The following is a 16,715-nucleotide window of genomic DNA, read 5'->3' as shown; positions in this document are numbered from 1 at the left end:
CTTTAGGATATAAATGAGGTTGTAAACCTAACTAGGTTAACCTTTTTGGTTGAGTGGTCAGCTATACTAGCTTTACACTAATCCCATCAATCAACTTGTCCCAAAATGCTTCTTTGTTGGATCCTTTGGCCAATAACCATCTAGATAATGATGGTAAAATAGCATTGAATACCTTGACTAATAACTATCTAGTTTGTGCATATGTGGGTTTTCGAACCACAAATATTAGTCATCACCCATTTTTTATTAGTTCGATTGTCAAAGGGATATTCAAGTGAATGGCATTTGGACACACCAACCAAATAGCCTAGACACGCATCACCCAATTTTTATCAATTGAGCTATCAAATGAATATTCAAGTGAATGGCATTTGGAACACCGACCAAATAGCCTAAACACCACATTAGGGGCTTTGGTTAACTCTTACCACCTAGTTTAATGTGCCTCAAGACTATGCTTCACTACCATCTTGCATTCATATCCATATATGCCATATTTTAATCATCCAGCATCCTATCTAGGCCTCACCTAAACCTATTTTAGTGCTAAATAGCAAAGCCTACCAAGGCTTGATGCCATCCAACCCACAATGGCATTTTATATTTGGGATCCTTACAACATTGGCTACTTCAAGCATGGATGAGTGTTCACATTCTATTCTCCAACTCTTTTTACATGCACTCTTTGTTCTTTTAGCCTCCAAATGCATAAGATCCCACTAAATATTTTATGCCACGATAGAAATGTGCAATATATACTTGGAAAATGCACATCCATCCATATAACCTTATGACATTTGAAATTTAATGCCTCCATCCATCAACCTTTCAACCTTTTAAAGGTTACCTAACCCTATAAACTCAATGAGTTAGAGTTCTTATTTGCAATTGTATTCATCATGTTAATAATATGATACAAGACCCTAAGTCATTTAACATGTTGATACATACTAGGTTATTAGTTATTGGTGTAGTGGCTTTTATATGCATAAAAGCATGGACTTTACACATGAGGTAGCTGATAAACAAAAAGAGGTATGCAAGGCAATATGACCTCAACAACATGAGGTTACAAACTTGATATCTCATTTATGGACATATGATTGTTGTCATATGTTTGGTTCTTCGTACTAAACATGTTTGAGCCTTCATTATAATTTAAAAAATGAGTATTTTCTTGCAAGACTTGCTTGATTTAAAGCTTATACTAGGTTGATGATGATTCACAAGCTTGGCCAACCATATAAGTTTGTCATGATTACTAGACCATTTAATGTATTAGAAAGAAATGTGATAGGCTACTTTTGTTTAATTTTCAACCTTTAAAATCCTTTGTGAAATGAATGATTGTGTTAAATGTTAACTAACCCATCACTACCATGAATCTTGCAAGCTTATATTGACAAGCAATATAACCAATGTGCTTATTGTATGTCATCACATTTTGAGCTTTGACAATGTCAAACATATTGAACTTAGGCCAAATTTCCTCAAGAAATGTCACGGTCATGACTCATGATGCTAAAAAAATGATTGATTCATGTATGTTAGGTTGAGGGCTTGTTCAAAAATTTTGTGCGGCTAAGCATGTTATTAGAGTCCTTATCATAGAAAGTGGTGATTTGGTCTTCACATGTAGGTGGAAACTTGATCTCCTATGTGTTTAAAATTAATGTTTTGAAGGATACCTCACTATATTTGCCTTAAAAATCAACTATTTGAATGAGATATCAAAAGGGTAGGTGTTGAACACCAATAATTCTAAATGGCAAATATTTTATTTTGACAATCTCGATATCTCTATGGTATAACCTTGTTGTCCATGTCATACAACCCTCCTTGAAGCTTCAACTACAAATACTTTTCTTTTAAGCTAAAACAAGGCCCCAAGTACAACATATATAAGTACACTTGGAAGTAAACCATACAATGAAGGCATGTAAAGGCAATCACATTAAATTACACAATACACATATTAACCAAGCAATTTGGCTTGATTGAATTCGAGGAAAAAATGTGTTTGTAGGGGATACAGTGACTTTGCAATGTAATTTTACTAATTTAAAATCTAAAAAATGGAGCGAAATGTTTGTCATTCTCTTAAAGAAGGATGCATGATATCTTAGCTATTGGAAACATGAAATTAGGGGTGTAAGTGTATGTGTGGAGGGATGTGGTAGGAGTACGATGCGAACAAGGGGCTTTGTGTGATATTCATGAAGGATTCTTGGCATGCGATGTTGTAAGGAAAGTACTCGTGTGGGGTTTGATCACACCAGAATCTTGATTACAAAGTGTTTGTCTGCCAGTTGCCTAAGTTTCCATCCTAGCCATGCGAGGAACACAATCGAGGGATTTTTAAATAGTGAAATGATATAGCGTGAAGCTTTGATGGTGAGAAAATATATTTTACAAGATAGGTCCACCACCCTATCTCCAACTAAAGCTCAAAGTGAGGTCATTTTTAAAGCTCTAGTGCATCTTGAGCTAACAAGGGACTACCAATACACATAAAACAGGATGTGCCATGGTGGGGGAATCGTCGGTGGCATCTCCACCACGAACAAGGCCTCGCAGGATCGGATCCCTTGAGTTGTGCATGTGTGAAGGAAACCTTAAAGGTTAAAACGAATACGCATGTGTGAAGGAGCCCTTGCTGTTTTTCCCCAAAACGTACTTCGTGATGAGGGAGGGGTACCCTTCTTTTGGGGCGGGGTTGGTGGGAACGAGGACACACGCAGTAAAACTGCGGTTGGGAGGGGGATTGACGTCAGCCTCAGACTAGTCACACCCGTGGCTTTGACCAAGCATTTCGATGACGTCATGGTCACATGATACATCATCGTCATCGTCATGCTATCGTGTGGTTTTTTTCCATGGCATGGCGCATCCATCACGTGTCATTTCCGCTTGCTGCCTGTTCACACCAACACCCTTCCAAGCTCCAATTCGTCCTCGCCGTTGTGTTTATACTCCATGCATATAGGCATACAAGGGCCACCTCGCACCTACATTCTCTTTGGCGCTCCGTGCCAATGTTCCTCTATGCGCATCATGTATTCAACACACATCCTATATGTATCGTGCGTGCAACCGTTTGGGGCCCTGGTTGGCAAGACATAATGATTGACTTAAAGCAAGTGGAGGACAAATGGTGGTCTAGAAGCATTTGCTTCCATATGGTAAGGGTGCTTAGTTTAGAGTTAGCTTACAACAAACAAGCTAACATGTTTATATAGTCTATTATATTCGAAACATGGAACGATCTAACTTGAGGAAACACTCTTGGGCAAGGTCAATATCTATGCAACACTATTACTGCAACTTTGCAAATAGTGCATGTGTACAATACCCTTCTGCATTAGTATCGATTAGGTAAGGGGTCAGCGAAGTCAAGGTTTTTCAAACTAAGTCAAGCTTGAAAACCCATTTTCCATGTGCTTGAGTAGACAAGGGTTAGCAAAGTCAAGGTTTTTCTTACTAAGTTAAGCTTGACAACCCATTTTCCATGTGCTTGGAGATAGTGTAGTGTACAATGCCCTTATCCATTATTATTGAGTAGGCAAGGGATTAGGGAAGTCAAGGTTTTTCTTACTACGTCAAGCTTGAAATCCCATTTTCCATGTGCTTGAGATGTATGAAAACAAAGTGAAGCTCCCAAGTCACTTACAAGAGAGGCAAATGAAAAAATAGACAAAAAATAAAATCCTTGGAAGTCTCATTTTTAATGTGGCTTTGAAGGTGTTGGAGGAAGGAAAGAAGATTGCCTAGGAGGATGCTCACCTAGCACTTCAACCACTTAAAGTTTACCTCACCAAAAAGGAGGATGAGGTGGTGGAGATATTGAGCAACATGCATGGCATCATACGAGACCAGCTAAAGAGTAGTCCCTCAACTACCCATGGAGAGAGTTTGGCTCCAATCTAATAGTTGCATAACTCATTATAAACCAAATCAATGCATGAGGCACAAACAGTTTTGGCTCTAGAATAGGAGGAACCTTAAGCTACTCCTAATATGGGATTATAGCTTTGGAGCTAGTGTAGAAAGAACATTTTGATAAGGGTTGTGCTCCTCCACTTTGTATATCTTTACTTCTATGTATTATCCTTTCCTTCAATACCAATTCCTGCAATTATTTTAAAAAAGACTAAGCAACCATGTAACACACATCATCCCATTCCAAATACCTTGTTCACATTGAAGTGTGGTCACCGTAAACTGGAAAATATTTTACATATGTAAAATCATTAAAACTTAGATCATGATAAGGCATCAATGGGAGAAGGGAGTGATAATGATCCCAAAACCCAATAGCATATGCATAATCAATTTAGGAAAAGTTGTACTTAATTTGAGTCTAAAGCAATATTATGCGATTGGCAAGAAAATTTAGAATAGATTTGTAAAGGAAAATACCTAACTCAAAAATTCATTATCAATAAAGTAATAGCATACAAGTTTCTCTTCCATTTTGATGTAGATGTCCTTCGGTGCTCATTAGGTTAAAAGAACTTGGCATACAAAAAAAGGCATGCATTGCTAATAGAAATTTCTAGGCTTACGACGAGCATTGTCCCCATAAAAGATACATGCATGGATAAGAGAAATTTGGAGGCTCATAGCCAATCATTTTCAAGTCACTTGTGCATATTTTAGTACATGCATAAAAGATACATGCATGGATAAGAGAAATTTGGAGGCTCATAGCCAATCATTTTCAAGAGCTTTTTCTCTATCATAATGCAAGATGTAATAAAATACTTTCTGTAGTAGGACATATTTTAGTAAGACCTTATATTGTCACAAACATGCATCCGGGGACCAAGTCAAGTATTAGCCTTCACTTAGCAATTCTATTTCATAGTACCTCTCCTAATTGAAATCTAGATCGCTTAATGAATGCTTACTAATATACATTGCTAGCCACAATATGGTAGCCTACCATGAAATGACATGTTTGTAATAATGTTTTTGCAAGTTACCAATATGTTGGTCTTCAAGTGTTAGTCCAAGTGGTTTGTCGATGGGATTGCCTTCTTTCAAACCCCTACGTGTGCCAATTGAAAGATATTTATCACCTAAGCAAATATGGTTTCATGTGGTGACAACTTACTTACATGCAAAGGTGGTAGGGCTTTTGATGTTTCACCCTTTTGGAGGAGGGTTGTTGTTCAAGTCCCACTTATAAAAGTTGAAAGACACCCCCCCATCAAGAAAGCATTCATGTCTTGATCACTTATGTGCCAATGAGGCTGATAGGTTTGCACAAGGAAAAATGATTTTTGACATTTAAATTCATTATGCCCAAGGTGTAAGAGCACCATCAATGATGTGTAGCTTTCATTAGTGGTACAAGACAATCTTGTGTCCATGCTGCATTTTAGCACTGTTATGCTTCTTATAAATGTGGGGAGGCCACCTTCATTCAAAAGTGTCTAGTATTTGGTTAATATTTGCAATGGGAAGGTAGACCCCTCAAAGGTGCTAGGATGTTAAGTCATCAAGAGAAAATAGGGGTAAGAATGTAGAAGAGCTACTAGGTACTAACACTCGCATGATTCCTAGCCATTCTTTTTGCAAGGCATCAACAATGAACTACAAAGTAGCTATTTTACACACTCTATGACATTCCTCATAGGATGTTTAGCTTTAAGTGTTGAAAAACCTCCCTAAGCTTATTAGACATGTGAAGCCAACAAGGAAACATTCTACAAAATGGATGGATGCATGTAATATCCACCTTGTTTTGTTGACATGCTAACTTTTTAAAAAGATGTGAAAATAAGTATATTTAGAAAAATATTTCCTTATTAAGTCAGGTCTACATTAACGCCACTTATCATGTAGCTGAATAGCATCACCATCACCACTAGTAGGCAACTTAAAACCACCAACATATTCATACTATTGATATCAGTTCTCTTTAACTCACCTTCAACATCTTGCCTCAATAGTTTGTATAAATTAATGAACCACTTAAGGTATGATATATTGACACTATTATATGCACACGACATACAATTAGTCTCTAAGTCCTAATCTCAATGATACTTAAAAAGTTGATCTTGCATCCCTAAAAACTTAAAAGGCTTATGACTCATTAGTAATAGGTGGTATTGCTACCATAGACTTAGTCCCCAACCCAAACTTACCCGTTCCAAGAAGTGCATTCTTGCATATCCAAATAGCTCATAAAGCCCTTAGTATTGCCCAAATGTCATAAAAACATTCTGTAGGGTTGATTTTGTCATTCAAAAGGGATTGCTTCCAACTAACTAGATGATGAATCCTAACCCTTTCCATAACTTTCATCATATATCTTTAGTAAACAATCCCAAAATTATGCAGCTTGTTTGCCTCCTCAACCTTCTTACAAAAGGGACACAAAGGGGAGGTATTTAAAATCTGGCATATAACAATCGACTCCCAAAATTATGTCTTGAATAAACAATCCCAAAATTATTTAGTTTGACTCACTCCTTAGCCTTCTTACAAAAGGGACACAGATGGGAGGTATTGAAAATCTTGTAGTTAACAATCGACCATTCTTCATGAAGGAAGTACTTGTTGGAATGCTAACTATAACAAATTCCACAAATGCATAAGCATCATGCAACAACCTATCATTATTTTGCATTTGGTAACTTTTCCTTCATGATATGGAATCAATCCCATACATAGGGTATTGTGATCACCATTAGTTTTTAGACTAAATGTTGAAAGTCAAGAGGAAGTTTAAGACTTTAAATTTGAGAGCAAGTCTTACACAAATGTGGTCCATTGAATGGTTTAGAACCCGTTTTTAGTGGTGCAAAACAGCTTTTTAGTTGTTCAACACAAGTCTTAGATGGTGCAACACCATTGGTTGTTAATTTGAAAGATGCAAAGTCTCTTACAAGTTTTAGGATTTAAAGTTGAGAGTAAGTTTTACATATAAGTTTACTTTTTTCTTCAAGAATGCAAGCCATTATTAGACTCATAAGAATGAAATTTTTAGAGAAGACTTCAATTATTACTTGAGGAAACCACTGTGGATTAATTAGATTTGTAGGCCTTTGGCCTAATAGCTTGCCAAAGGAGGCAATTAGGGTCCCCATAAAGGGAAAGAGATTCCTAGGAAGGTCTATTAGTACCAGCTGCACAAGAATTGTGGATAGCTTATCAGTTCTTGAATTGAACTTAGGGATCCATTATTGAATAGGGTTATTGGAGAATTCTTGCTCTTCCACTGGCCTATTCCAAGAATATGCAGAAGGATTTCTTCACTTTTGAATAGAAAAAAGAAAAAAATTATGGGTATATAATCCATTTATACAATATTGCACCTTGATGATTCCCAATGATTTTTTATCCATGCATGCATGAACTCTATTAGTGGGTGAGGTCCATGGCACAAGCATACCAAGTCTTGTTTCTTAAACTCTTCATTCCATCGTCTTGGGCTAAGAATAGGCAAAATCACAAGAATGATCAATTCTCCCTCACCTATTTGGCTTGCTAATGCTTCATTTTGGTTTCTAGGCATCATTACTACAGAGGGATTTGATTATTTGCTTCCTTGGCCATTAGGATGCTTACTTCTAGAAACCTTTACATTTCAATTGGCTGCAATAAATGGAATGTGTTTTGTCAATATATCATGGGATTGAGCAGCCAATCCAACATCTTCAAGTCCTCCCATTTGAAGTTTTGGGATTTGTGTTTCGAGAGTGAGTGAGAGTATGAGTGGTAGAGTGTGAGGATGAGATTGCTACTTCTCCTTCTTTTCTACTTTTCCTCTTTCCAATGGACTTCTCATCAATTACATTGGATGAGATGGGGTAGTTGGTATGAATCGAGGAGCAATATGTACATCATGAGGCCAACATTGAACCTTCTATGACAATGCACAAAGGTGAGAAGGTAATTCTACTTTAGCCATTTTCTTTTCTCGCTTGCATTGGGAGTGAGATGAAAGAGTGAATGGCTTGGAGATCAAAATGTGAGCCAACCATGTAAGCAATGGCTATGTCATTGTTGTTTGAGGCTCTTGAAAGAATAACATTCTTTCTAATCTCCCAAAGTTGAGCATCAATACCCACACTAACATAACTTTTGACCACTCTCTTGGCTCACATTTGGAGGAGAGAGAAACCCCTTATGAGTATTTAGAAGTGTGTAGTTTATGTTAGAAAGAAAATTGTTGCATTGGTGTCATTTTGTGTTTGAAGCTCTTGAAAGAATAGGATTCCATCAAATCTCCCAAAATTGAGCATTAGTATCCACACTAACATAACTTTTGACCACTCTCTTGGCCCATATTTGGAGGAGAGATGAACCCCCTTGTGAGTATTTAGAAGTGTGTATTTTATGTTAGAAAGAAAATTGTTGCATTGGTTGTTGAGGGTATAGGGTGCCTAGGATATCATTTCAATATCAACTAGCATCTAAAATCACCACCATGAGACACACACATAATGCATGTGTGCAAAAAAAAACACACACACACACAATTGCATATATATGTGTGTGCATGCATGTCTATGTGCGTTTGTAGGTATATATCTAATGTCTTCTTATTGATTGATGAGATGGCCTCCTCTTGGATCCAACACACCATAATAGCTCAATTGAAGGTTTCTGTTATGCTCATGGGCTTCAAATAAACTCATATCTTTATATTCAGATAAGTACCACCTTGTATGGTTGGTCATGGACTCGTCGGTGTCAACATTGATACACTACATTGGACCGCCTAGGCATGCAACCTAGGAGGATGCCTTCTTCCTATGCTTCTTCTAGGAGCTTCTATAGCATCACACACAAATAGTTTTGAGAGGTGTAGAGTTTGAAAATATTGATGCTAGCAAAATAGGTACATTATAGTTTGTAGGTGGACCATGTATAAAGTGTAATAACACTTTTATATAAAGCACATCAATATATACTTCCTTTGTACAAAATGATCTTTGTGCCATCTAGAGAAATCTATTATGTTGGATCATCGATATTGGTAAACCTTCTTGGTTGGCCACACTTGAAGGTTGTGGTTGTTGTTTGGTTCCCCAATACGCTTCTAACTCACATAGTTATAGATATGAGAGAGAGAGAGAGAGAGAGAGAGAGAGAGAGAGAGAGAGAGAGAGAGAGAGAGAGAGAGAGAGAGAGAGAGAGAGAGAGAGAGAGAGAACATCATATCTCCAAAAATTAACATTGAACTTTTTCGTATAACTTTTAGTTCATAAGATATCCATAATAGAGTACTTGCAACATCAACAAGATGTATCTACTTCTAAGGAGGTGGTTGAGGTGCGACCTTGCACTCATAAGGACATCCATAGTAAAATACTTACAATGACAAATAGGTGTATTGATCTCTACAAAGCTAAACAAAAAGATATCTATTATATTTTTGGGGGACAGAATTTGCCTCAAACAAGCTTCCAAAGCTTGAACGTAGATGCATGTTGCTCTTCTTAGCACTTTCCACTTTGGGTTACTTTATCGGAACAAACTTAGTTGTGCTTCTATGTTGTCAATGGAAGTGAAATGAAGATTATGTGTGTGTACGCACATGTATGTGTTTACACATTGAATAGAAAGGGAATTGTAACATATTGTGTCTCCAAATGTAGATGGAGAGCCATATGATCTAATTGATTTACGACCATAAGATACTCCTAAGGAAGAGAGTGAGTGAGTGTGTGCATGAGAGCGACTCTTGTGTGTGTGTGTGTGTGTGTGTGTGTGTGTGTGTGTGTGTGTGTGTGTGTGTGTGTGTGTGTGTGTGTGTGTGTGTGTGTGTGTGTGTGTGTGTGTGTGTGTGTGTGTGTGTGTGTGTGTGTGTGTGTGTGTGTGTGTGTGTGTGCACGTTCTTTGACTCATCAATCTCTCTCTTATTAGTTGTGTAAATCAAGTCCTTGGTAGACATTACAAGCTTAAACCCCTTTATATTTTCTTCTCTTTGGCCTTTTACTTTATGGTTTAAAAAAATATGAGTAGTGTATGGTTTGTTATATAGAACCGTTTTAAGCTCTAATGAGAGTAAATGAAGTATCATACATGTGAGAATGTAATGATTTCAAACCTTTAAAATTTTTCTCATAAAAAAGTTACAAGATAGAATAAAAGCTTTCATCATTGGTCTTTCTCTTATGTTGCCTAGGCTTGTTGAGAGGCTTAAGATCAAGACTATAATGTGCGTAAAATCATTGCTAACATTTTATAACGTATCTTAATAGGCATCCTAAGAGGGGTTTCACATGGAGTGTTTATGAACCAAAAAGATATGAGCAATTCATGAAACCTTCACATGATGGTAAGGTTAGTTTCCTAAATTTGTGGAGCATTGTGTGTGTTTCAAAACTTTTGTCTAAAATTTCTCCTCGTGAATTCCCATGCTATACAATATGCTTGTTTATTTTTGGTTGAATGAGGAGAGAAACCTTCATCGATGCTCTGTTGTACTTGAAGAAGACCATCAAATTGTCAGTACCACCAACATGTGGGAAGTGATTGAGAATCGTTTTGTGCATTTGACCAACTTTTCTAGGGAAGTTATTAAGTGCACCATGAGAATGATCTTTTCTACCAAAGTTAGAAGGGTTTTGCACAAAGCATAGCTTATGGCTTAGAGTGACTATAGAAGTTATATCTTGCATCTGTGATTGTGCCAAAGGTGGAGAAGTTTGAAAAACCAAGGCATGGTTTGCTATGTGAATGTGCAAACAAAAAAATATTAATTGAAGGCATAGTGTGTGCATGAAGACCCTCTTGTCAAATGCAGTGCGAGAAAACACTAACAATTGCATCTTGTGCGGGTCTAGTGTAAAATGCTAACACATACACACACATGAAAATATATTTGTATATATATATATACACAGTGAAGCGGCCCAGTATTCCTTACTCGCACAAGAACTTTAGTATGTGCGTGGGTGTTTTGTGATGAGACAAAGAATCCCGACGAATTTGGTTTCTAGACTGAAATGCGACTGATTGCGAGTGTGGATGGAGACAGAGAGAGGGAGAGAGAGGGAGGGAGCGAGGGAGAGAAGGAGAGGGAGACAGAGAGATCAGAGATTGAGATTTATTGCTGGAATCCTGCATCAGTATTTACCTACACAACAGCCTGCAATGATGGTTTCCCCTTCCCAGAAGGCACTTCATGTAAATATATACTATAATACTGGTTGATTGAAAGTATTTATTTATGGTGCATGTAAGGAAGGAGGAGCGCTCAGGAGGTTAAGGAGGCAGAGAGCAATAGAGAGAGATTGAAAGTATTGAGAGAGAGAGGGAGAGGGAGAGGGAGAGGAGAGAATGTTCCCGAGGCTTCTCTGTCACGAGAGAGCCCTCCATTCAATTGAAGCTACCCCCTCTCTCCGTCTGTGTCTGTCTGTCTGTCTCTCCGTGTACAATTCCATGTCTCTCTGTGTACTATTCCATGCAAAAAGAAGGTTCAAGGAAAGGCATACATACCTTTGATTATGAATGTGCGTGCAAAGAGAGAAACTCTATCTGTGAGAGAGAGAGAGAGAGAGAGAGAGGTTCAACAAAAACAATTACATGCACACACGCACAAGTAAACCGTTTTAGGTCTGATTGCACATAAAATATAGTGACAAGGTTCAAACGCACACACAATGCCTTCCTCTCTCTCTCTCTCTCTCATCTGATTCAAGAGGAGCCGGTATTGTTTCGGTTACTTTTGTTTGTTTGATGCATGCAGCAGCGGCAGCAGCTGCTCTACCAATATGTGCGCGCTGCTTCACCTTCCTCCTTTCACATGATCACCCCCCCTCTGCCCATCAATATATAGCTGCCCCATCATCACCATAGCCAAACTCTCTCTCTCTCTCTCTCTCTCTCTCTCTCTTTTTCATGTGTCTATAATGTTGCCCTAGATACCTGATCTAATTCACACCTACCCCCACTCTTATGACCTGACCTGTCCACAATTAGCCCTCATGATTCCCCTTCTCCATCCCAACCATCGAGTCTCCTTCCTCTATAGTTTTAATGGCTGCAGCCCCAAAAACGATGAATTCGATTGTACCACACATAATTCCACTATTAGCACACATAATCATCATTACCCTTCCACCATGGTTCTCACTGATTTCCTGGCCTCTAGTGCAGCTTCTAGCTCCTCCCTGCAGGAGGCAAGCTCCCAGAGTGGCTCTAGCCTAGCGAAGAGCGAAATTGCCTTCCAAGAGCTCGTCGGTCCGCCCGGAAAGGATCACCCACCTCCATTGAGTCATTCTCAAAGGAAATTGGAAGCTCTGGCTAGTTGTTTCCAGCTTGGAGAAGAAGAAGACTGCTTGGAATTGGAAGATGATGATTATATCCCTGTCAAGAGACCAGCCAAACTCAACATGATGGGGACCATGGATATTGGTGGCAGCACTGTTCAATCCAAGCTCTGTGCACGCGGTCACTGGCGGCCATCGGAGGATGAGAAGCTCAAAGAATTGGTTGCTCTATATGGTCCCCAGAACTGGAATTTGATAGCGGAGAAACTGGATGGCAGATCAGGTAGCTTTCTCAATGTGTCCTTGAATTTAGCAAAAATGCAATCCATTTGCAGTGATGGATAACATAGGAGTGGATGCTTCTTTGATTGTAAATGCTGAATGCTTTAAATCCCATATTGAGATGTTATTCTCAATCTCAGTTCCTCATATGAGAAATTGCTGTCTGTTTGCACGTTTCATGTAAGGAATTAATGCCGTACATATCCTGTATGTTGTCACTGAAGGAAACCTAACTGGCTAGTGTTCTCTCTCTCTCTCTCTCTTTTTCGGGGGGGTCTGCAAAACTAGCTGCACTTCCAATCTTTGTAATTAGTACTAACAACAATCTGTGGTGAAACATGCATATGATGCAGGCAAGAGCTGTAGGTTGAGGTGGTTTAATCAATTGGACCCTCGCATTAACCGCAGACCGTTCAGCGAGGAGGAGGAACACCTGCTACTGGCAGCCCATCACGTGTACGGCAACCGCTGGGCCATGATCGCACGCATGTTCCCCGGCCGGACAGACAATGCTGTGAAGAACCACTGGCATGTCATCATGGCCAGGCAATGCAGGGAACAGTCCAGGGTTGTTGCAGCATATGGCACCGTTCACAGCAAGAAGAGGAAGGCACAGTCTGCATCATCTGCATCAACATCATCAATATCCCATTCTCATGCTGCAACGGCGGCGGCACCAGCCACGGCCAGTAATGTCATGATCCCTGCAGATGGAGATGCTCAGATGCCCTCAAGTGCTGATCGTGTGTCATGCTGCAGCAGGCTAGACACACAGGGAAGATCCTTAGTCACTACTGATCAAGAGCTCACAACACTGGCTGCTTCCCATGTTTTTTCAATGAGAAGAGCCTGTGGGAACTATGGCAATCTTAATGCACTGCAGAAATTTTGGCAACTAGAAGGAAACAACTCCTCTAACCTAGGAAGTAATTTCTCTACTGATGGGGATGCTTGGCTATCCTTAGGGGGGAGCTGCCAGCCTGTTCCATTATGTAGACAAAACCGATCTCTACTAGCTATTAATCAAGAGGACTTTAGCTCTAAGGGTAGGATGGATCAATCAATGAGGGAATCACGTATGCCTAGTCATATCATTAGGACAGATAATCATGCCACAGGTAGTTATGGAGCATCATCACTACAGCAAGCTAGTGGCAATGGGGAGAAATTAAGCCCGACAACAGAGACCCATCAGGCTGTGTTGATTGATTTCATGGGTGTGGGAGAGCCACATGCTAGAGCATGACAAGAAGGGTCGCCTTTGCCCAAAAATTGTGGTCATTTTTCCCAACGCAATTTGACCGTCTTGACTCTTACAAGTTACATCGATGATAAGACCCAAAAGAAAGAGATGGAAAATACGGAACATTGATGGCCCTTTGAAGATGATTGTGTGTCCAAAAGGCTCTCTCTGTCAAATTTCACTCTTACTCATCATAAAAATTTATACTTTTTTTGTTGTCGGCTACGTTTTAGGTGTTCTCACTATAAATTAATTATAAAAAGGACCAAAAATTCAAAATTCAAAATTCAAAACGAACTCTTTGCTGCAGATACCTAGATGGCCCATTCTCTACCGTTTCTACATCAGCACACACCATCATAGGCATACACTATATAGTATACAGGCTGTGTTTGCCATTGATTCTAGGTCTATCCAATCTCCCTACCCATAACCTCTTTAGCAAAATCAAAATAATATGCATTAATTGCATGCTCCCAGCTTGGACCAGCAATTAGGACCATGTTATAGAAATTCATAAGAGAAGCTTTCCACAGTCCCGTTTCAAAGAAGGCCTGGCAAACAAAACGCATTGTGCCATAGCCTTCCCCCACCAAGGTAATCATGACGTTGCAAACCTATAGCATGTGAACATACATTTAATGTAGCTTGCCCACCTCCAAATTTGTGCATTTACGGGCTACATTTCGCCAAAGAGGCAAATGAATATCCAACCTTGCAAAACTTTTGCATTTAAGCAAAAGCTGCAAATGCACAAAAGAATTTAGCAAGCCTTGCCTATTAGTTAATTTTAGGCTCTAATTATTTCAAAATCAGCTTGTACGAAGTCGCTTTAACTTTCTTCATTTCTGTATGTCTTAGGGTAAAGGTGCCAATAAGGTGATGCCTTCCAAAAGCAAAACCCACCTCGCCCCAGATCATGTATTATATATGAGCCTGATGTTAGATGACACTCTATTGCCCCCTTTATCTTAGAGAAATTTGAAACTATCCTCTAGTATTTGAACTTTCAATGTCTTTCTTAGTCCAAATATTAAAACTCCCATCACCTAAGTAGACCTAGAGAAGTAGGGTGTCTGAGTTCAACTTCTCACTTGGGTGTAGAGAGTCCAACTTCTCACTTGGGTGTAGAAGGTCAAACAAGATGTAAGAGGTATGAAAGGTGAGTTATGTGAGTGGAGGAAATGATTGAGTCATGTTAGAGGCATTACTACCCCTTTACTCCCTCTATCATCCCTACATTTGATGCTCCCCCCTTAACTTGCATGCATATAGGGGGGACACTATGAAGTGGTCACCTTAGGGCAATGAGCATTAGGGGAAATCTAGACTCATGTTTGGTCCTTGTAAGAATTGCCATGTTATCGTCCTATCACAAAAAGAAGATTCATTGATAACTATATCCATTGTACTATAAAACTATATAATGTAACAATGACAATTTTCTAGTTTATGTACTAAGTTTGACTTCTCGATCGAATAAGTTTCATGACAATAGCTTTATCCTCAATTGTTCTAATGGAATATTCCTTAGAATCCCAAAGAGCTTAGAGGGCCCAAAAATGAGTCCAAATTTTTCTTAATGAAAGATGAGAGCAACGTGTGGGCAAGCACGGGAGATATGGAGACAATATGGTTGGACTATGCTAGAGTGTTGGTGTCAAGGGAAGAGTTGGAGGACCTTGCATAGGAGATTTGAGTTGGGCATAAGCTCAATGAAAGAAAGAGGATAGCAACTAGACAAGATAGGAATGTCTTGCAAGTTGCAATGGTATTTTTTCTTCCAAGAATCAAACAAAAGTATTTTGATTTGATAGTTTGTGATATGTATGTGTATTTTTATGGACTTCTCTCCAATGAAGGACAACTCTTCTAGGGGGTTTTGGTATACATTTGGATTAAAGATGGCCTTGATGTGGTTTAGATTCATGGGGAGTATTACTACATTTTGGCAGCGATATGTGCGAACGCACTTAGGGAAACTAAGATAGTTTTTTTTTTTCCTTTGGACTTGTAGATATGTCTATTCACTTTTAGGACATACTTAATCTTGTAAATATTCTCTATTGATACCTATCAATACATTTTGAGTTGTACTCTATCAACCTCCTTTTCTAAGTTGTGTACTTGTACTCTTGCAACCCTAAATCCAACAATTAGTATCAAAGAAAGCTTATACCTCTTGGGTAGAGCCATTGACACCCTTTGCTTAATTTCCTCGGATCGGAATGAGATTTGATAAGCTTTTGTAGGTCGACAATATTGTGAGCTGGCCATAAGGCCTTAGCATTGTCAAAGTTTTTGCATGGGTTTATTTTGGCCTCCATTTGTCCTACTATCTGTATTATATAGGCCCTTTCGTCCTTTTTGTGTATAATTTTAAACATTGGTTAATTTGTAAGAGAGACCTTATGGCCTTCTTTATATTGTGATATATAATATATATTGCTTTTGTATATAATTTTCTCTATACAAGAAATTTTTTACATTAGATAGAGTCAATCACCATGGTTGGCAACAATGATGTATTTTATATGTTGGTTGTTGAGGATAAGTTGGATGGAACCAACTATCCATTGTGAGTTTCTAGGTTGTGTCATGTATTGGTTGCAAAGGAGCTTTGAAACATTGTACGTGCAATTAAAAGGCATCTTACTAGTATTTCAAAAGTTGCAACTACAGCAGAAGAAACAAAAACAAGTGTTGTTCGGGATGTTACAAGTTCCAATTCTACTCTGGTCAATGCTAGAACATCAGCTACTTCTGAGTGAATTCATTCAGATGGTAGAGATATAGAAGCTTATGCTTTGATTGCGTTGTCAGTTAAACATATCATGATTCTATATATTCACTTATGGGAGACAACTAATTATACTTGGAATACTCTTGGACATTTATATCAAGGAAGAATAATCCTTGTGTTGCTTTAGGAGTAGTTGATTGGTGTGGATGAG

The 16,715-nt window shown here is 38.7% G+C and overlaps 1 protein-coding gene across 2 annotated transcripts; it reads left to right on the top strand.

The window, feature by feature from the left end:
- Positions 1-11,018: 11,018 nt before the first annotated feature.
- Positions 11,019-16,345, top strand: LOC148015598 (uncharacterized). Of its 2 annotated transcripts, XM_087665832.1 has the most exons (3): positions 11,019-11,151; positions 12,124-12,519; positions 12,872-16,345. In XM_087665832.1, exons 2-3 carry the CDS (start codon positions 12,360-12,362, stop codon positions 13,762-13,764), a joined length of 1,053 nt encoding a protein of 350 aa, XP_087521958.1. In that variant the 5' UTR covers positions 11,019-11,151; positions 12,124-12,359; the 3' UTR covers positions 13,765-16,345. The 2 variants fall into 2 exon arrangements, with proteins under 2 accessions (XP_087521958.1, XP_087521957.1); XM_087665831.1 differs by lacking the exon at positions 11,019-11,151 and having other exon boundaries at positions 11,185-12,519.
- The last annotated feature ends 370 nt before the right edge of the window (positions 16,346-16,715 follow it).

Source organism: Lygodium microphyllum, chromosome 24, assembly GCF_053477565.2.
Source record: "Lygodium microphyllum isolate KBCC chromosome 24, Lygodium_microphyllum_v1.1.10, whole genome shotgun sequence".
Taxonomy (NCBI): domain Eukaryota; kingdom Viridiplantae; phylum Streptophyta; class Polypodiopsida; order Schizaeales; family Lygodiaceae; genus Lygodium; species Lygodium microphyllum.
The sequence above is the reverse complement of the archived record's forward strand: the minus strand, read 5'-3'. Positions and strand labels throughout refer to the sequence as shown.